Consider the following 20,891-nt stretch of genomic DNA (forward strand, 5'->3'; position numbering starts at 1 on the left):
TTTATAAAGTGGCAAATTTGTGACCCAATAAAGTGGCAAACTTGCAACTTTATAAAGTGGCAGATATGCAAGAAAAAAACGTGGTTAAGTGGTAAGTTACGTTTCTGATTTTTTTTTCTCGCAAATTTCCCACTTTATAAAGCCTCCCCCCAAAAAATCCCCGCAAATTTGCCCCTTCAAACTTCAAACTCTCTTTCGCACGCATACTTCAGATCACGCCATCGCAGTGGTACGTTGGAATCCCCCTTTGCGACTTTCTGCCGCCATTCCCTCCTCTTCCTTTGCTCCACTGTAAACCGCCTGCTCTATATGTGGCACCGGAGCCACTCAAGGAATCCCTTCCAAATGTTTTCCATATTAGTTCAGCGCCTCCTGTTTCCAAATAGCAGCTATGGTGAGAGGAGGCCTGGGCAGGGAGGGGAATAAGAGGTGGGGGCGGGAGGCTCCGAGCTCCTTTCCAAAAAAGCGGTGAGGACTGAGAGGTGCGGACCGTTAGGTAGCGACAGGAAACATGGGCAAGAAAGGTTCCTCCGAGCAGAGGGATGGCGGAAAGAGGAGAGAAGATAGCCCAACGGCAGACGACGAGCGCAAGTGCCGAGTGTGCCGCTTCCCTCTGCTCGTGGCCCTGTCGCAACTGCTCCTGGGGGTCGCCGTCACAGTGGTGGCCTTCCTCATGCTGGCCATCAGCCCGTCACTCCTGGCCAGAGAGACGCCGCACTGGGCTGGGATCATTGTAAGCGCCGTCTTTGTGCTCACCTTCTACATTCCTTGCATGGACGCTTCTGGTTTCTTGTTACGAGTGCATGTAAGGAAATGCGTCTCTATTTTCTCCACACTGCAAGTCCGGTGATGGCCTCACTTCACTGGTATTAGCACACAAAGATCTAGTCTAAGTAGTTTGGATTCAACTGTCAATGTCCGATTCAACTTGTGTTGTTTGATAAGTAATCCGATACAACCTCGCAAGTGAAACATGCCACTTTGACCTTTCGCAATGCGACTTACACGACTCTAACAAAAACAGTCGCTGACTTCCTTTAAGTGTCCGCCCACGAGTGCACAGACAGTTAAACCGCAAAAGGGTGAATGGAAGCAAATGAACGCTTCCTGGTTGGTGAGGACATTTCACATTAAATCATACGTGTGGAGTTTCCCCACTGTATGTCACATGGTGGTTGTTGTTGTTTTTGTCAGGTGCGACCGGTTGATTAGATCAGTGTCCTTGAGTCACACTATCCAGCCTGTTTCCCATGTCCAACGCAGCTGAGGATCGTTATCAGGCTTCTCCAGAGCTGGCTGATGAGCTGTCATTGGAATCAGCTGTGTTGGAATAGGGAGACATGGAAAGCGCGAGGACCTGGGTTGAGAAACACAGCTTTTCCAAACCATCAGACCTCTCTGTCCAGAATGTGACAGACTGCGCTTCATAAACGATATTGCCGAGTTTGTTTGTCTCTTGGGAATTTGTCAGAGTAAACCAGCTCTCGCCGAAGGGTGTTGCTGCGTCTATACAGTATGTTATGTTTGGAGAACATCCTTCTCATTTTCTCAGACAAACCAGCCACATAATCGAACACCACATTCCGTCTCAAGCGTGGTGACCCTCCTTCTCCTGGCGGACTCGGGGGGAAAAAAAGCCAGAAAGTTCAACCAACATTCTATATTGAGAGGACAAGCATGCACGTAATTATACATGTGAACTAAGCAGAGCCACACTGTCACTTGAGGCAAACTGAATGTCGGCATCATCAGTTGAAAGCGAACTGCCGCTGTCATTGTTGTTTTTTACTTGAATAATATTCCGTTTTCATTGACACTGTCAGAGAAGTTAGGGTGGATGAAAAATAACTCCCTACTTTCAAATACTTCTTAGTTATGACTCCATCGTGTAGTGACATGAGTGACCAGGAGCCCCAACTTAACACCCTTTGGGGTTGGTTAAAGAAAGAAGCATTTTGTACCAAAGCAAAGACTTTGGAAGAACTTGGACGGTTGCTGCTAAAATCAGTGGTGACTCCAGAGATCAAAGTTCCAATAAAATATAGTACAAAAAATTGTTTGAATGAAATTCTTAAGTTACCTTTTACAATACCTGTAGTTTGCATGAAGTCAATTTATCCAGATGTATGATGTGGGGTGTGTTGGTTAACTTTAAGATAAAACTTTTTTGATCACATGAAGCTCTTAAAATGTATGAATAGACTGACAACCAAACCAACGAAATAACTAAAATGCAAAAAATAAAAAACATTTTCCTTAATGAAATAATATAAAAACAAAAATGCTATTTAAAAAAACTAACATTTACAAAATTAATTAAAACTAACAAAAATTATAGTGAAAATGTCCTTAGCTTTGGTAATAAATTTATGTTGATTTTAAATGTGATTGAAGTATATTGTTTTGATTTTAGCCGCAATAAGGACGTTTGAAAGTGTGTCGCACAGAAATGTCATCTAGCAGCAGCCAATAGAAAAGCACCTTCAGATAACGTCATTCCTCTGCGACAATTTTGCGTGTTTGACTTTTGGCTCTAATGGCGAGCTTTGGCTGCCGAAACGCAACGCTAAATAAGACGTGTGTTGCTTTTTTCATTTTACCATGGTATGTATTAAAGGGACTGCTACATGAGAAATCAACTTTTTGGAGCTTTTAGCCATGTTAAAATGCTAATTCCTCACCAAAAACATGACCTAAGTTCTCTTTTCCTCCATTCGCCCTTGTATGAGAAATTCAAGGTGATTCTGCTCTCCAAGCACCAGCCCCTCCCAACCTGAGAAAACGAGCTGTCGGCGCGGTTTGACGTCATTGCGTGCGGCCCCACCCCCGCGCCGCCTCTGCGGACTAAACGCACGCCCACTTTCTCTGAGACCCCCCTCCATGGGATAATGCCAAAAGTAGCCTTTATCAATAAACATTCTGTCCAAATGAATTCAAAGCAATCAATTATTCTTCACATTTGCGATGCCAAAGTGCAATGAAATGACAATTAGCTGTCTTAAACTCCATTGGCTGACACTGGTCTAAACTACAAGTAAAACATTTGCACTGATGAATTTAAATGATGCGGTTTGTGACCCGCTGTGGTGCTTTTTTTCCCTCCTCCTTCTTTTCTCTAACCTCTCTGCTCCCCTCCACTTCCACCATTTCTTGCGGCAAGGACCCGTTTGGTTTCAATAGTTTATTCAAGAATTGATGACCAAACGCAGAGATTTAGAGTCCATTTTAAAAATCGGCTTAAAAGCTATTGCGATGTATCGTGGCCGTTGCGCGATTAAGCCGGATCGGACGACGTCATGAAAGGGGCGCGGCAGAGGCGGGGTTTTACTGAACCGAGCGTTTGACTTCCGGTTAAGAAAAATAGCCACCGAAATAACTCATATTTCATAAGAAATTACATCGTGATTGTGTCAAAGGAAAGATTTCATCATTCTATGCCTATAGTTAACTGTGGAAGTGCTTAAAATACCAGTAGTCAATTTAAATGTTGCACACAAGTAATACACATTAAAAAAGAAAAAGAAAACTAATACTAAAACTAAACTAAAACTAAGCATTTTTGAAATGACTAAAACTAATAAAAACTAACAGAACCGCCCTGAATACTAATTAAAACTAACTTAATTCAAAAAAACAAAACTCAAAATGAAATAAAAACTATACTACAAAACTATAATGAAGATTCCAAAACTATAAAAACCCTGCTGACAATTGAAAAAAAATCTTTAAAAAAGGCATGCTATAATAAGGAATAGATTTTCAAATGTAAGAGGCTCCACTCATTCCCTTCCAAGTCAGCGAGCTAGAAGTGCGCACAGTCTTTGACATTACAGAAGCAGAAATAAACTTGCTGGAGTCCATGCAGAAGATCGACATACGCAAACTACCTTTAGCAAACAATAACAATAATAATAATGATGTGTTCAATGAATTGATTTCTTTCAGAGGGTGTATTGCATTCTGCTGTCCTATTTATGAATGAAATACGATGATATCCAACACACATGTTCACAGAGCCTAGAATCTGTCTGGCTGCGACTCGGTCACCAAATTCACCATCACACAACCTACGCCACAACTTAGACCTACTCCGAGCTGGTCTAATGTGTCATGTGGTCTTCCAGATTCCCAAACACGGTAAACTAGACTTATCCTGGCAGGAAAATCCAAATGCACCAGTTTGTACGCCAAGTACATCTGCGCTTTCTATGAAAATAGAGCTCATTGAGTTCACGTCAAAGTCAAGTCAAGTCAAGCCAAGACGACTGAATTCCAAGTCATGTGATTCGAGTCCGCACATTAAGTTGAACAACACAGCCTTTGTTTGTTTCCGCCTTATCTTAGTGTCTATCCAAGATGTAATCTGCTGTCGAAAACATCCCTGGTCATCAACGTCCCGAGTTAGCTTCTCACGAGACGAATCCAAGTGAAAAACACCGAGGTCATCAAAAACTTTCCAGAGACTGTTGTTGAGTGCTTAAGAACCTGGGAATAACCGTGAAATTAGAAGCTGCACGTTAGTCACAAGACTCCAACTGCACTGTGGAAAGAGTGTGAAAGAAAGACAGTGTCTGTGGAAGTTCGACAGAGTCATGTCATCGCTTAATATGCAATCAATTACTGGCAGTTGTCAAAATTCGAGCAAAACAATGTGTTGTGTTTCAGGACCCAAAGCAAACACACACACGCACAAGATGATCAATTTCAAAAGTGATTATTTTTTAAATGAATGACGCTAAGGTGTCTGTATTGTTTTGCAGCTATGTTTGGTTGCCATTGTGGGATTCATCCTGTACTGTGTCACCAATCGCCCAGATGAGCGCTCCACTGCGCAGTTCATTTTCAAGGTGGGTCTATATGTACACGAGTAAACAGGATGTGGTCATGTTGACGGTCTTGTCGCGCAGAAATCAATAAGGTCCTCTAATTCATTTACAACCATGGAAACGGCATAGGGAGACTGTGGTAAATTGAGCATAGGTGCAAAATGAGCCACCACTTTTTGCTAAGAAAATAAACCATTCAAAAGATGATCATGTGACTATGTTTATGTTTATGACGCCACCCCCTCCATGCTCCCAAACTGGGTGCTAAAGATAGCATAAAAGTGCACCATATGAACTGTGGCGGATAATAATAAATAATAAATTCAATCTGGTAGCCATCTAATTTAGCTGTATAGCAACTAGGACTATCAAATATTCTTAGAATTTATTATTCTATTGATTATTCCGTCGATAAAATGGACAGGATTGAATTGAAGTAAATCAAATCGAATCGGGAAAAATTGAAATCGAATCAAACTGAGCTCTTATGAATCAAAAATTGCCGGGGTGGGGTGCCATCGGTTGGGGCAGACCGCAGTATAGAGCAGTGCCGCCCCCCTATTTATTTTTTGAATGCACCACATACACTCACTGACATGCCTGGGAGACGGGTGGATTGGAGCGTGGGGATATCATTTCCTTCTGCTCCGGTTCACCTGCTCCCAATTTTAATGCACCACACACACACACTTGTATATACAATGGGTGGGGTCACATTCAAGGTTTAGGGGTAGAGTTCGCCAGTCGGCGAGCTGGCGGACTCAGTAACAGGGGTTAGCCTTCACTAAGAACGCTGGAGTGACGACTGGGGCCTTTCCCCGCTGGGCCTGGGGTTCGGGGGTGCCGGCCGTCCTCCGGTGCCCCCATCTCCCCTTCTGCCCCCGGGTAATAGGTTTTTGGTGAACTAACGAATACACGCACACACGCACGCACGCACTTACACATACTCACCCACATACAAAAAAAAAAAAAAAGAGAGCAATGATGATGACATTACCGAATGAACAATACTGAGCTCTTTAGAAAAATAAATAAATAAATAAAATAAAATAAAATTGCCAGCCCTAATTATATTCTCTGATTTCTCTTATTGTTCATGAAAGCAGACTGATTGATCGTTTGTGCTCAATCCAAAGACCCTTGCAAACATTTACTTTGACTTTGGAAAACAATGTCCAAGCCAGTAACCACATCCCTTTCAAAAAGGTTGGTGAGTACAACGTCAATCCCTCTCATGTGATTGCTCAATTGTTGTTTAGTTGTTTATTTTTTTTAGCACTAAACATGACTAAATATATATATAAGACATTATTTATGTCAAGAACATGATAAAAACTCCACAAATATTGAATTCCAAAGTTTGCGGAGGGATTTGATCAATTAAATTATTAAAATAAAAATGTAATGAATAAAAATAAAATTAGTAAATAATAAAAATGTAAAAAAATAAAATAAAAAAAGACAGTTAAACAACGACCTAAACAATTATTAAAATATTTGTTGATTAAATTATTAAGTAATAGATTACTTGTCAATTAATCGCTTAGTATGTCTAATAGCAGCATAATAAATTTAAGCTCCAACAGAGTTTGCATCATTGTGCATTGTCAGTTACCACTTGATGGAATCTATGACTAAAATTTATTATAATGTGTATACAGGCTCAAGGTCCTCAATACTTAATTCAGGATTCTGTACTATTTTTAGGATGAACCTACAGAGAGAATATCATGCTGAGGAAGGGAGAGGTGGACAGAGCGGGAAATGTGGATGGATGGGTGAGAGCAAGGGACGGGGCGAGGCTGGGGGGATGTAGGAGGGAAAAACAAGAGATGGCTTCATTTACCCCAGCATTCTCTATTTTTATGTTCATCTGCCCCAAAAAAACTCAAAACTCCTTTCATGTTGTGATCCTGAAAGCGAAAAGGGGCTCAACCTAAAATAGTCTCTCTCCAGAGAGAGAAAAAATGACAATGGCAAAAGACATAACTTCATAGAGTAGTTTCATTCACAAGAATGTATGTAGTTGCGATCTTAAAGGAGATCAAATCAGTCTATCAAGGAGTGATACGGCCTAGAAAGAGTCCTTATCTCTTCATTCAGAGGTTGCATTCATTGTATTCAAAGAGTTCATGAAGAAATATTGCAAGAAGGCCACATAAGAAATCCACAGTGTGTGTGCGGTTCGTGTTGATTTATTCAAAGTATGAATGTTAATGTAATACTGGTACTATGTAAGAAAAGGACCAAAATGTGCACAGACCAAGCACAACATTATAACCACTTGCACTAAACAACAATGCCAATAATAGTGATTATACAAAAGCAGTTTAAATTTGCCTTTACAAGGCTGGCCGCAGAAAATGGCTGAATGGGAGTATTTGCAGTCAACAGACCCATGTGCCAAAAAACACGTTTGACTTCAGTCATTCTTCAATGTCTTATTTTTAGATTCTACATCATTTGTGTGTGATTGTTAAAATATGCATGCAGCGAACAGAGGCGAGCACAAGAATCCGTTTCTTTTCGTGGCCAAATGCAAGCACGACTCGCCAACGAAACAGTTGTTGATCCGTTTGCTGTGACCGCGCCCCCCTCCTATCAGACCATGCTTCAGATTTCACGGCTGTTCCAAAATTAGCAAGAATGCCATTTGGAATCAAGCGCCGCTCATCATCTTGCATAATCCATAAGGAGGGCGTAAGTAAGGACAAACATGCCAGCGAATGAGGGCTGCCGTTATATAAGTGAAGGATTAAGATCAAACTTAAGTGTTATTGCGCTTGTGACGTTGCATAAACATCATAAAGCCATTGTCACATTTTACAACTGTATTTTTAGATACTGCCGGTCGCTCAAAACACACACACAAGCCCGGGTTCCTGATCTGAGGGTCAGGCCTTGCCCTGTAGGATTGTGGGTAATCTCTTTGAAATGAACCTGCAACAGGCACAGAGCCAGCACGCACGGCTGTTTACGAATTTGAGTTCTCTGGGTTAATCAGGAGACAAGGAGACGGAAAACAGAGAAAATATGCAGTTCATACTGAAAAATACATTGTGACAGGTTTTTTGGGGGATCATGTGTCATTTTATAATATGCTCAAGTCATGTCCTTTGAGGTCACAGTGCAGATGACCTTTGACCATTAAAGTGTAATCATTCAGTCTTTATCTCAAGAGGACCTCTGGGCCTTATGCAATAAAAATCCCTCCAGACGTTCTTTACAATAGAGATCATGCGATTCGGGCCTAAATAACTTGAGCCTACGAATTGCAATTCCCTCACACAAGTCATGTGAATGAATGCTGTAAGAAGGATAAATGCAGAAATCATTTAGACCATAAAAGCCGGTTAATACATGAGTGCGTGGATGAGTCACCGGATTCCATTCTAATTGTGAATTCAGAAGCATCAGAGCAAATGGATGCTAAGTAAATTCTTGAAGACAACATAGGACATCATTTTTCTGTTTTTCTGTCAATTAATTAAATATCCTGTCTTCTTGAAGAACACATGTGTTCTGATTGAGAAAAGTAACAATGCGGCTGTTGCCACAAATTGCGCTTTTGATTGGTTGTTGACTTATGAACGCCACATTAGAAAAGTGCAACAATGATAATAACACTATGGTTCTTATGAAATGTATGCTAGCAACTAAGAAGTGTTACTTTGCTTTTCGGCTAAAGTATGAAAGGATTCAAAGCCCTTATTAACACGAGTGAATATTATTCCAGATGGCGTTTTGTTACAGGTTGTCAGCATAACTGGAATAGAATTAGAGTTTAGGAAGTCATTTTAGGCAGCTTCTTGTAGGGAAAAAAATAATCCAATATACCAAAAGCAAGTAATACTCATTGATACCACACCAGACACACATTTCATTCTGTTAAGCAGGGTACACTCAAGCTGATTTTTAAAGAGATAGCTACTTGACTCATTTAGCCATTTAATATATATTTGTCTAATATCAATGTGGGTACTTTATTATTTTTCATGAACAATTAATACCTTGGGAGGCAGAACTGTGCGATGGGGATAATCCAGATTGCCAGAAAATACAAAGAAGAAGAAAGAGTATTAAGGCAAAGCAATGTGAAAAGCTAAGCTAACTGTTAGCATATTTGTTGGTATGTTGCAATGGCAAACTCTGCGTGTTTAAAAAAAATATATATATATATTATTGTGATAATTAACATTATTTAAGCAGTCAACATTACCAGTTGGTCCTCCAATGAAGTCCAGCAACAGCACAAACTTCAGGTCACTTCCTTAATTGGCATTTGTTTCAAGTCACGATTACATGGGTTGGATTTGACCACACAATTTGTGTGATCAGAAATATTGAACCTTTTTAACATTTTTTGATTGTGGGGCAAAAACACCCTTGAAGGGGAAGTCAACCGATATGTTCTATGCAGCCCCACTAGTCTAGATATGGTATTTTGGTTAATATTATGTTAGTGGAATATGAGTTAAGCAGCAAAATCCAGCAGATTTTATCCATCTCAGGTAGCGGCCATTTTGCTACTTGCTGTCGACTGAAGATGACAAATGTTGCTCAGGTCTCAGGTAACAACCAATTAAAGCGCAGCTTCAGAAAACAGGTGAGCTGTGATTGGTCGTTGCCTGAGCCCTGAGCAACTGTGATGTCATCTTCAGTCAAAATGGCTGCTCCCTAAGATGGATAAAAACAGCTGGATTTTGCTTCATAACTCACATTCCACAAATGTAGTATTAATCAGAATGTCATGTTTAGAGACTAGTAAGGTCACATATAACATATTGTCAAAAAAATGTTTACGATGACTTTCACTTTAATACACATCTCTCAGCATTCACACAATAACAATATTGATCATGCATGTTTTTCTCCCGCGCACAGATCCTGTACTTCACCTTGTGCGTAATCGGCCTGGTCATATCCTTGTTGGCTGTGGCTTTTGCCGCATACCACCATGTGCAGACCAGCAGCTTCAGCTGCCTGCCCAGCACGGAGGCCTGCGTGTGCACGTTGGACCCGCGCGACCCCATCGCTCGCACTTTCACCTACGATGGCGTCCGCGACTGTCAGGACATCACAGAGACGCTCACGCTCTACTACTTGCTCCAGATTGTGCTCAACTTGGGCCAGGCCTTCTTCTGCGCTGTGGGCGCCTTCATCATGTGGAAGCACCGCTACCAAGTCTTCTTCTCTGGCCTTCAAATCGGATCCTTCCAGCGCTGGAACAAAGCCTAACAGGATGACTCAGCGGACACGCCAACTTTGGCTCTTTATGGGGATGTCATAGCCATCTTGTGTGGAAACTGTATTATATTTCAAATGCATTTTTGTACCACTTTCGTATGTTGCAGCTGGCGAGTGGTGTGTCACAAAATTACACAAGCAAGCATGCTTCCTCTAATAGATTTTGACCTTTACATTATTCCATCACAAGATGGCATTTAATGAGTTCAATCTTGTGAAATATTCACTTTGTCCTTTCTTTGGTTTAATTGTCATCTCCCTTAGTATAAAGCTGACATTATTTTCATTTATGATGAAACTATTTCAGGCAAAAATATGCATGAGAATCAATGTGTTGCTTTGAACTTAATCACATCCAGCCATTTTCACTGAAGCAACCCCCTTCGCTCCCTGCTATTTTACTGGATTTTGACTGATTTTGCAAGACTCACATAATATTGTGTTCTATTGCTATAAAAACATGGAACCTACCAAAATAAAGATTAGAGTCTCTTTCTTTCATCAAGAAAAAAAAAATATATATATATTTTAATATATTTGCATCTGTTTCCGCTTTGCAGAAATTAGCATTAAAAGATAGCTTCATGAAGTTTCATCATTATTCACAAACCTGTTTAAAACACTGGGAAAAAGAGCTTGCTGCAACATGGCCCTAGTTGATCTCTTATACTCGGCTGCCATCTGCTGGTCATTTTTTATAATAACTACCATTGCTTTAAGCGTCCTCGTCAGGTTAGAACTGCAACAAACATGTAAATACGTTTTTGGGACCATGACAATATTTAAAATAGAAAATGTGTATACGTTTTTGGGAGCAAATGAGTTAATTTATTATTTTGCAGCCAGAAAGTCACATTATTTTGTTTTCAGTGGCATGTTGTTGTATGTGTGATATTGACAAAAACTCAACAAACAACAAAAGTAAAACATTTCAAAACATATTGAATGGGATTTATTTTCCCCACTGACTTGCGTGGTTTTTATTTGTTACCCTATTTGTGAAAACATCATCAGGCCACAACATTAAGTTGACTTCTACAGTAACAACAAACAACAAAAGAAAAAGCGCTTTTATTTCCAGGAAGAGGTATTCAGTTAACAATGCAGTGTGCTTGAGGTTGTAGAACAATTTTTTTTTGCACCCAAGTCACTTGATTTAGATGTTACCAGTACGGAGCCCTAAAGTGACATTGGGGGGGGGGGGGGGGGGGTAAATTGTATTCTCTCGCAAAGATTGCGTCCCCTCACAAAAAAATTCACATTCCTTCGCAAAGTGTCAGATTGCGCAGGGGTGCAGTCAAAAAAGGGGATTTAATTAAGAAAAAGCAAACAAGGTACTTGGCAAAAATAATAAAATCAACAAATGTCCAAAAACACAAGTCAAAGCAACAAACCAAACAGGACCAAGGCTAGGCAAGGAAATGATGACGACAGGACATGGCATGGGTGCGACAATGACTCGACTTTTTATTTTTTTTATTGTTATTTTTTTAAAGAGCTCAGTATTGTTTAATTCGGTAATGTCATCATCATTGCTCTTTTTTTTTTTTTTGTATGTGGGTGAGTATGTGTATGTGCGTGTGTGCGTGCGAGTGTGTGTGTATTCGTTAGTTCACCAAAAACCTATTAAAAAAATCCCATACCATTCACCTAAACCGAACACCGCCGTCAGGAGACCCGAGGAAGGACCAAAGAAAACAAAGGAAAGTGAAATCCAGCACCGACCAGACACCACCCACCGGGCCACCAACCAGAGTTCTTCACCAACCCCAAAAACATCTAAATTCCAAAAAAATCAGGGAGACCTCAAGAGACCAAAGGAGAGACTGAGGAAAGGAAGGAAAGACAGACGAAGCAGAGTGAGATCCACAGACACCAGCCTCCACCGATTCAATGACCAGAGGAAGAAGCAGATTGTGTCTGAGTTTCGATAGATGCTGGTGTGGTGGATCTGGCATGCATGAAAATCTCCACCAAAGAGGGGAGCCGTCGACTCCTGCCAGGACAGAGCAAGTGCAACACCTCAGGGCCCCCCAGGCCGCGGCAGCGCCAAAGGACGACCCCCGAAAAGAAAAAGACAATGACTCGACAAGGACTGAAAGTTCTGCAGTTTGAGAGAGACAAATAAGCGCCATTTTTCTCCTCATCCTCCTTTGCTCCTTGCTTATCACTGGGAAAGACTGACATTCAACAAAAGGAGTTTGGGCCCATGAAGTCATTTACACTCACAGAAGAGATTGCGGTCAACTCGTCTCAATTAGTTAATGGTCTTCAATGCAAAGTTGTTTGCAGTGAAATTATGACATGGCAGTTTTGTTGAATAACTGATCTACTTGTAATCACGCTGAAGTTGTTTACAAAGACTTAACGTCATGGTGGCTGGATGGCTCAGTGGGTCGTGCTGCTGACTTGAGATTTTCTGGGGATCAAATCTCAGTCAGGGTAAACTTAAGGATTCAAACTAACACTGACAGAGAGAGAAAACAGATGCATCTGAGAAAAGTTATTAGTCTACTTATAGTGTTAACTTAACTCTACTTAGTGAGTTAAAAATGTCATCTCTCCCATTGTGAAATAGTGAGTGTTGTTTTAACTCTGGAGAGTGTGGAGCTATATAAAGTGTGAAAAAGAGTTCAAATCAACTCTGTGGGAGTCAATTCAGCACTGGGCTTTTTTTCTGCATAGGAATGTTGGTGAAGCCACCATTTAAAAATGTGAACATTAGCAGACATTACTAGAAAATAAAAGTGATGCATATTAATGTTTATTTTAATTATTGGGAGACTTTATTAACATGAATGTATAGTAACATAATGATAGCATTATTAAAGGTAATTTGCTGTATAGGATATGCATTGACAGGCTTACGTTAACCAGTATATTGGCTAAAGGTTACACACCATGCATAGGACGTTAACAATATATTCAATAAATGGTCATCAGGGCTGCCGAGGGTGGATTTTTCGGCCGATCACCATCAGCGATCAACAAGTTTGAAAAAACGACAACCGAACACGATTCAATCAGAAGACGGAGCAATACATCTATATTTAGTCGACCGCCGCCCTTGAGGGGGATAGTAAATAGAAAAAACCCAAAGCCTTAATACGTGGGGCCAATCAATGATGTTATTGTATACATATGTGCACGTAAATACATCCCTTTACACAAAAATGCACAACTTACACGTGCTAACCAAACTCTTAACAGCCTCGTGTTTGTCTTCAACACCAGCGCTGCTTCCAATGCCCGAAAGCAAACGTATGACTAACATGTGGCATCAGCAAGAGACAATGTCGTCTCTGTTTAAACTCACATGTATTTGACCGTGATCGAAACCGTTAATTGACAAGTGTGACTTCTCATAGCTAATGAACTGCAATGTTTCCTCAAAGATTGCCCTGTCATGGCAATTCATCATTTCGCACACTTTACCCCAGCACTGGTGCATTGGAAATCAGTCTTGACGAATATCTCGGGTGGGAGGTGGCAGCCAACTACTTGACACAGGTCTATTATAAATCATGCGCAACGAGAATAGTTGACATTATAATAATAAAAATGTGCATCATGGGTGATGATTCAAAGGCCGGGACCTTTGTGCTTGTGTTGTTTTGCGGTCATGACACATGTGACGACAAAAGGCTTAGACACAGCAAGTCACATGCCTGTCATCACGGGGCAGGCTTATTTATAAAGGACACCAAGGAGGAACCTTCCGCCGCCCTCCTTAACAATCAAACAAAAACACTGCAGGATGTTGCTTCTGGTGACCCGTGATACAACTGTGATTCTCAAAACACAAAACATTACCATTTAGGTTGCACAGTTTGTCAAAATGTGTCTTTAAAAATAAATAAATAAATAAATAAATATATATATATATATATATATATATATATATATGTATTTATTTCCACATGGTAGGGTAAAGGAGGGTCTGAAAATGGCTGGCCATTAATGTTCCCCGTTTCAGCCCACAATTTCCACATTATTCACTGGCCACAACATTAACATGGCATCCTCCCTCATGCCAAAAAACATACATGTTAAATTATTAGAATTAGACTACGGCTCACTCAAATATAAAATATTTACTTAGCAAACACACACATTTGCACAGTCTAACAAATGCCAATGCAAGATACCAAAAATGTATTTAAAGTCAACCCCCCAAAATTATTTTGACATTAATATGTTCTACGCAGCCCCACTAGTCTAAATATATTATTATGGTTAATATTGCGTTAGTGGAATATGAGTTAAGCAGCAAAATCCAGCTGTTTTTATCCACTTTAGGGGGCGGCCATTTTGCCCCTTGCTGTCGACTGAAATTGACATCAATGTTGCTCAGGTCTCAAGTAACAACCAATCACAGCTCAGCTTCAGAAAACAGTTGTGATTGATTGCCTGAGCCCCGAGCAACTGTGATGTCATCTTCAAATCGACAGCAAGTGGCAAAATGGCCGCCCCCTAAAGTGGATAAGAACAGCTGGATTTGTCTTCATAACTCACATTCCACAAATGTAATATTGATCAGAATGTCATGTTTAGACTAGTCACATAACATATTATTGTCAAAAAAATGTTTAAGGTTGACTACCACTTTAAGAAATATTTATTGTTTGCAAAAATGTAAAGAAAAAAAATTGTATAAAATACGTATTAAAAGTTAAAATGATATGAATTCATCAGCATAATGTTGAAGGAGTACATTTTTGTAACAATTAGGTGACTGACATGCTTTTGTCAAATTACCCCATAGAGCAGGAATTATTGAACACTTTCCACACCGTACATTCCGTCATGCAGAAATCATTTTGTTTTTGCCTGCCACGCTACTAAAACACTCTCACACATAGCAAACCAAAGTGTGAATGAGTTTTCACTAGTGAGCACATTTCAGTAGTGTATGAAAAGTGAAAAATTACAATAGCGGAAGTGTTTTAGTGGGGTTTGAGCATTTTAGTAGTGTGGGTGCAAAAAAAAAGAAGTAAAAAAAAAAAAGTAGCGCATATCAGGATTTCAATCGTGTATTAACATTAAGTGAAAACGTGCGTGACAGCATTTCCCTAGTTTATAAAAGCAAAACGACAACAAAAGTAAAAAAAATAAAGAAATAAAACAGTAGTGTGTATGAGATTTGTCATCCTGAATGGAGCCCTTGACAGATCGTCACCTCCCTATCTTTCTCTTTCTGACGCCACCCTATTCAATGATTACTGCACTTTATTCGTCTTGTCTACGCAGTAACAGCTGCTAAGCAAAGTGTCTCTGCGTGGGCTAAATTTAATGGCTGTCACGGGCAGCAGGAGCAGACGCAGGCCTGCTGGTGTAAACAGCACAGGCAAGCTAGGATGTGTGTGTGTGTGTGGGGGGGGGGGGGGGGGGGTCTCCTAACGTCAGGACACCTTGGGTGACTTTGTGGGATGCATTAATTATGTGGGTTACACAAGGACAAACGTGAAGATGGTGAAGCATTAATAGCTTTGTATTAGTGTTACATCGAATTGTGGAAGCTAATGCTAATCACAAGCTGCAGTTTCTTTAGACCCGTGACACTAATTTGTGCAAAAACAACTTAATGCACAAAATCCAACCACTTTTATCCATCTCAGGAGGCGGCTATTTTGCCACTTGCTGCCAACTGAAAATGACATCACAGTTGTTCAGGGTTCGGTTATGACCAATCACAGCTCATCTGTTTTCTGAGTTTGGTCATGTGACGTTCACAAGCTGAGCTGTAATTGGTTGCTATCCGAGTCCTGAGAAGTCATTTTCTGTTGACGTGTGACATAATGGCCGCCCCCTGAGATGGATTTCCGCTTTACTGTATTCATATTCCACAAACGTAATATCAATTACAATACCGTGTTTAATACGGCATCCAACATATTAATATAAAGAAAATGGTTGTATTGACTTCCCCTTTAACTGTCACCAGTCAATCGCAGGGTGACGAAAATTTACTTTAGTGCATTTAATTACTTTTTACATTTAAACACGCCTGGCAAGCGACTCCAAAAGTTGAATCTGATGTAGAGTTCTTGTGTGCCAATTGGCAACATGAATGAAACCGCTCACATGACAACAACATGAGAGTTTCATTTCTAATATTAGAGAAGTAACCAAATGCCAGAGTTTAAATACAGCAACGCCTGAATGAAGAAGGCCGCGTTATGTTCACGGTAAAAAAAGTGGGAGAAAAAGTCGTCATCACATTTATATATTCACTTTATTTAAACAGACAAGGTTTAAAAGAAAAAGTTACCGCTTACTGTATCTGACATCCCATTCAAAACGAATCTCATTATTGTCTCCAGTTATGCCAATGTACGTAACATTTAAATTTTCAAGTAATAACTATCAATTGTATTCACATTCAATTATTACTCTGTGTAAGTCAGAATTGTAAAAAGAAAGAAAAAAGATGCGGTGCAGTGAATGCATCATAACCCAAGGCAATCCTCCAAACTGGCCAGGTTTCTCCTTTTCATATGGAAAAAGTGCTTTTTAAACAAACCGTAATCCAGTTTAAAAACATGAGTAAGGCAGCAAAGATTCCGAAAATGTAAAACAAACAAACATATTCCTCCAGTTATAAAAAAAAGTTCTTAGCAGAAATCTAAAAGGAATGAAAAATCCTCCAAGCTCCAGCTAAGCACAAACCTCGGTACCAGTAGTCCACTTTCTGATTTGACGACGTGAAGAAAAACGAAGGCGTTTGGGCTGAGACAGCAAACACCTCATCTTACCACGACTATTCCCTTCACCCTCTATTGGGCACACCAACACCACACTGGCAGATGCGCGCCAAGTCCACTCAATCATTCACAGAGCTGGCCCACTCTGCATGCAAGTGTGCAAGGCAACCTCTTAACGGCACATAGGTGAAGATGTGGCCCATAAACGGCGACGCTGTCATGCAAAAAGGCACTTTGTGACTAATCATCTGTCAGCCACTGTTGAAGTAACGAAAGGTGTGCGCATATGCGTTTGTATTGTTCCCCCAGGGTTAGGGTTGCGAGACCCTCAGTGATTAGCGACGTGATGGTTTGTCTGCGGAGGACTCAATAATCCTTGCCTCTGCTTGTGCTTTCTCTGCTCGGTCATCTGTGGAGGACACACAAGCGCGCGGTGGTCAGAGAGGGACGCGATTCACGCGATAACAGGCATCAGCTGCTTCGAGCTGACCGCCTTGCTGTTGTTGTTTTTGTTTATTGGAAGCGTCAATCTCCCCCAGTGAGCGTTAGGTTGACATATGTGTCGCAAGAGGAACAAGGACAAAACCGTGACCGGGATCACATGCCGAGGAGGCAGGTGATGGGAGCGACCAGTCACGCTTGCATCAGCGTAGTCATCCGCATGGCCCCGGACTGACTTTTAACCGGTCAAAGGTCTGAAAGCCGTGTAGAGAAGTTGAGCGTATATTTGGAACATTTGCTTGAGATTTGACTCAGGGTGGAGATTGTACTTAATTGTGATCCTTGTCAGCATTAAGTGGGAGGGACATGCCATCCACTCACTGGTGGTGTGCGTAATGACGGGAGCGACATACCCACATTCAATGAATAAATAGCAAATTATTTTTTTTTAAACCCCATTCTAGGAGGGGACATTTAGACAGGAAAACGTGGGCTACTTTCAGCAAGACAAAAATAGAGTGGAAAGCATGCTGAAAGCGTTGGTCCTCTACAAAGTAATTAAGACACTTGATGTGTAATAGATCTCCATTAACTCATTCACTGCCATTTATTTTTTATGAGTTACAATTTTTTACAAGCGTATGAAAGCCTAGAATTTTTAGAATAGAATGTTTTTGTACATTTAGAACAGATATAAAATTTGTGATTAATCGTGAGTTAACTAGTGAAGTCATGCGATTAATTAAGACTACAAATTTTAATCGCCCGATGCCCTTAATTTTTAATAACTTTCCTTTAAAAAAAAAATATATATATATATATTTTATTTTTTATTTTTAAGTAAAAACATTTTTTAAGAAAAGATTATAAAAAATTTGGGGCGTCGGGCGATAATGCTTCACTAGTTAACCCACGATTAATCACAAATTTTATATATGTTCTAATACAAAAAAAACTATGTTTTCATACGTTTTTTTTTAAACAAAAGTGGAAAAAAATGTTAAACTAATAGAAATAGTTAAAATACATTTTTGACGTCTAAAGCCGTCAATGGCAGTGAATGAGTTAAGGTCCCTAAAAGACAACAAATTGTTTAAAAGAGGATTAGGTACAGATCCCCCATTCCCTGTGACCTCTTGGCCCACTAATGTTTTAAGGTCAAAAGAGGCTCGAGTTAATACGGTGGTGTACAATAATAGAGTATGAAAATGGCTCTTTACCTGCTCCTTGAGCTCAAACAGCTGGGCGGAGAGCTGCGCTACCAGCGTGACGGTGCTCTCCAGCTTGTCCTGCAGCGATCGCATCTCATTCTGCTCGTTATCCCCCTCGTTGCTCACCAGAGACATGGCTCTCATTCGGGGGAACCACTCCAAGTTCTTTTCCTGAGAGATGAAGGGGAGATAGGGTGTGAGAGAAACTGGGGGAAGGATGAAGTGAATAACGGTCACAATCGAGCTGAGTCAGAATGTCAAGGAGACGGCAGCGGCAATTTTGGCACAGTCGGCCTCAAGCGGGGTGTGATTCCGGGAGTGCTACTGCACTTTAGGCCAGACTGCAGGGGAAGAGTAAACATGGAGGTGTTTGTAACTGACATCAAATTTGAATCAAAATCACCCTCTCAGAACACAATCTTCTGCTTTGCGCCCGAGCGTGATCTCTTTTCCGTCTCGCGGCGGCGCTCAATGGTGGTCGTACATTCATTAGGACTAATAACCGGCAAGAGCCCAAATTGGATTGGAGTGTTATCGTTTGTGAGTGTGTCATCTGACATGTGAAAGAGACATTTGTGCAAATAGAAAATGACATCTGAATGCGGCGGCTGAGAGACACACATTTTTGTATAAATTATTATTGTATTATTGAGTGTTTTATTTTTTACCGAAACATAAAAGGTATTTGATTGTTCAGAAAAACTGCCTAGAATTTTTTTTTTTTCCATTGGGGCAGCAATAATGAGGGCAGGCGGTCTAAAAAAAAAAGATTCCTCCCACCAATTGGACAACAAATAACAAATGCTCATTATGTTTTTTTGTCCATGATATAATCTCTATTTTTGAGAAGTTCAATATTTTTAAAAAAATTTTGGTGAAGTAAAACCACAAATAGTGAGATTCCCAAATTTTTTTTTTGTAATCTGCCTGCTGAGCATTTACATTCAAACATTCTATTACAAGAGTCCTGTCATATTTGTTGCCTTAATTTATTTTTTTTTTCAAAATTGTTTTATTCAAAAGTATTAGATAGTATTCCATCCATCCATTTTTCTGTACCGCTTGTCCTCACAAGGGTCGCGGGGGTTGCTGGAGCCTATCCCAGCTGGCTTCGGGCAGTAGGCGGGGTACACCCTGAACTGGTTGCCAGCCAATCGCAGGGCACACAGAGACGAACAACCATACTCACAATCACACCTATGGACAATTTGGAGTGTCCAATTCACCTGCCATGCATGTTTTTGGAATGTGGGAGGAAACCGGAGTACCCGGAGAAAACCCACGGAAGCACGGGGAGAACATGCAAACTCCACCCAGGAAGGCCGAAGCCCGGACTTGATCTCACAACCTTTGCACTGGGAGGCGGACGTGCTAACCAGTCAGCCACCGTGCCGCATTAGATAGTATTCATTTACATAATGTGAAAATTGGTTAATATATTACATTAAGTAATATATAAATGGTAAAATAAAGATGATTTAAATGTTTAATTAAATGTTTTGATATTTTTACAGTTAAATTTCAACAATTAAAAATGTATTTATTATCAATTATCAGTTAAAAAAAATTCTAATATGGCTCTTGAGCAACAACAAAAAAAAAATACCCCTCACGCTCATCTTATTTGATTTTTTTCTTACAACGTAAAATGTCACTGAAGAAAATAAAGCAAACCACTGGCATTACGCAACGGACTTGGACCTGTAATACAAAGTGTGCGTGTGTGCATCTGCATGAACGTGTAGTGGGTGCGAGACATTGCATCACGCAGACAAATTGTCATCAGCTGATCTTGTGTAATATTTCTTGGCCCCTTCTGATAAGACGACTTAAACGGTGGCGCGAGTGGGATGTGACTGGCACCGCCACGGCGCGTTCTGTCGGAGGAGTGAGGTATTCTTCCACCTTCTCTTATATAAGAATATATTTCTGGTTACACATACGCTTTAAAAGAGAGCGTGCTTTGTTTTTTTATTATTCTTTATGTAATAAATCTAATAAAAGTAATTTAATCTCAATACTGTGGTTACGACCAAGTGAATGTTTGGAGGTCTATCAATGAAAAAGTCAGTTGGGACAACAGAGATCAGCAGCCTGCAACATTTTTCAGACTCGGTTGACAAAGAAAGATTTGGCCTTTTTTGTTGTGTTTTACTCTGCTGTCTGCATCATCATAAAAGAGAATCTGTTCTGCCTTATTTAGACTACTAAAGGGAACGAACAGAACCAAACCGAAACATTCGAACCAAACGGTGTGGACAGTTTTCCAAAACCGTTCCACCCGCAGCGCGGTATGCTGTGGCTGGCTCTTCCTCATTCCACACCCCCCCCCCTCCCTCATGGGTAATGTGTTTTAATATTATGTTGCGACCAAAGATGGGAAGCGTACTGACATTCTCTACATGAGTAAAAGTAAAATTACTTGTGTAAAAAAAAAAAAGCTTCTTTGGTCAAAGTAAAAG

General features: G+C 40.4%; 2 protein-coding genes across 4 annotated transcripts in view; one reads left to right on the forward strand and one right to left on the reverse strand.

The window, feature by feature from the left end:
• The first annotated feature begins 438 nt into the window (after nucleotides 1-438).
• Nucleotides 439-10,898, forward strand: sspn (sarcospan (Kras oncogene-associated gene)). The gene is made up of 3 exons (XM_086074035.1): nucleotides 439-733; nucleotides 4,761-4,847; nucleotides 9,711-10,898. Exons 1-3 carry the CDS (start codon nucleotides 512-514, stop codon nucleotides 10,062-10,064), a joined length of 663 nt encoding a protein of 220 aa, XP_085930161.1. The 5' UTR covers nucleotides 439-511; the 3' UTR covers nucleotides 10,065-10,898.
• A 5,391-nt stretch (nucleotides 10,899-16,289) lies between these two features.
• Nucleotides 16,290-20,891, reverse strand: part of itpr2 (inositol 1,4,5-trisphosphate receptor, type 2) — a 68,210-nt gene continuing 63,608 nt past the window's right edge. For all 3 annotated transcript variants that reach the window (XM_086073072.1, XM_086073071.1, XM_086073070.1), the window contains 2 exons: nucleotides 18,439-18,600; nucleotides 16,290-17,186 (listed from right to left, as the gene is read on the reverse strand). In XM_086073072.1, the coding sequence (XP_085929198.1) occupies nucleotides 17,106-17,186; nucleotides 18,439-18,600 (243 nt within the window). In that variant the 3' untranslated portion in view covers nucleotides 16,290-17,105. The remainder of the gene's footprint in view (nucleotides 17,187-18,438; nucleotides 18,601-20,891) is intronic.

Source organism: Leptonotus elevatus, chromosome 4 (assembly GCF_054856555.1).
Source record: "Leptonotus elevatus isolate MCC_2025b chromosome 4, RoL_Lele_1.0, whole genome shotgun sequence".
In the NCBI taxonomy this organism is placed as follows: Eukaryota; Metazoa; Chordata; class Actinopteri; order Syngnathiformes; family Syngnathidae; genus Leptonotus; species Leptonotus elevatus.

Excerpts from the sequence above, each read along its gene's own strand:
- sspn (XM_086074035.1), top strand. The coding sequence starts at position 512 with ATGGGCAAGAAAGGTTCCTCCGAGCAGAGGGATGGCGGAAAGAGGAGA. Across the intron at positions 734-4,760 it reads CGCACTGGGCTGGGATCATT|CTATGTTTGGTTGCCATTGT; the intron begins GTAAGCGCCGTC and ends ATTGTTTTGCAG. Across the intron at positions 4,848-9,710 it reads CTGCGCAGTTCATTTTCAAG|ATCCTGTACTTCACCTTGTG; the intron begins GTGGGTCTATAT and ends TCCCGCGCACAG.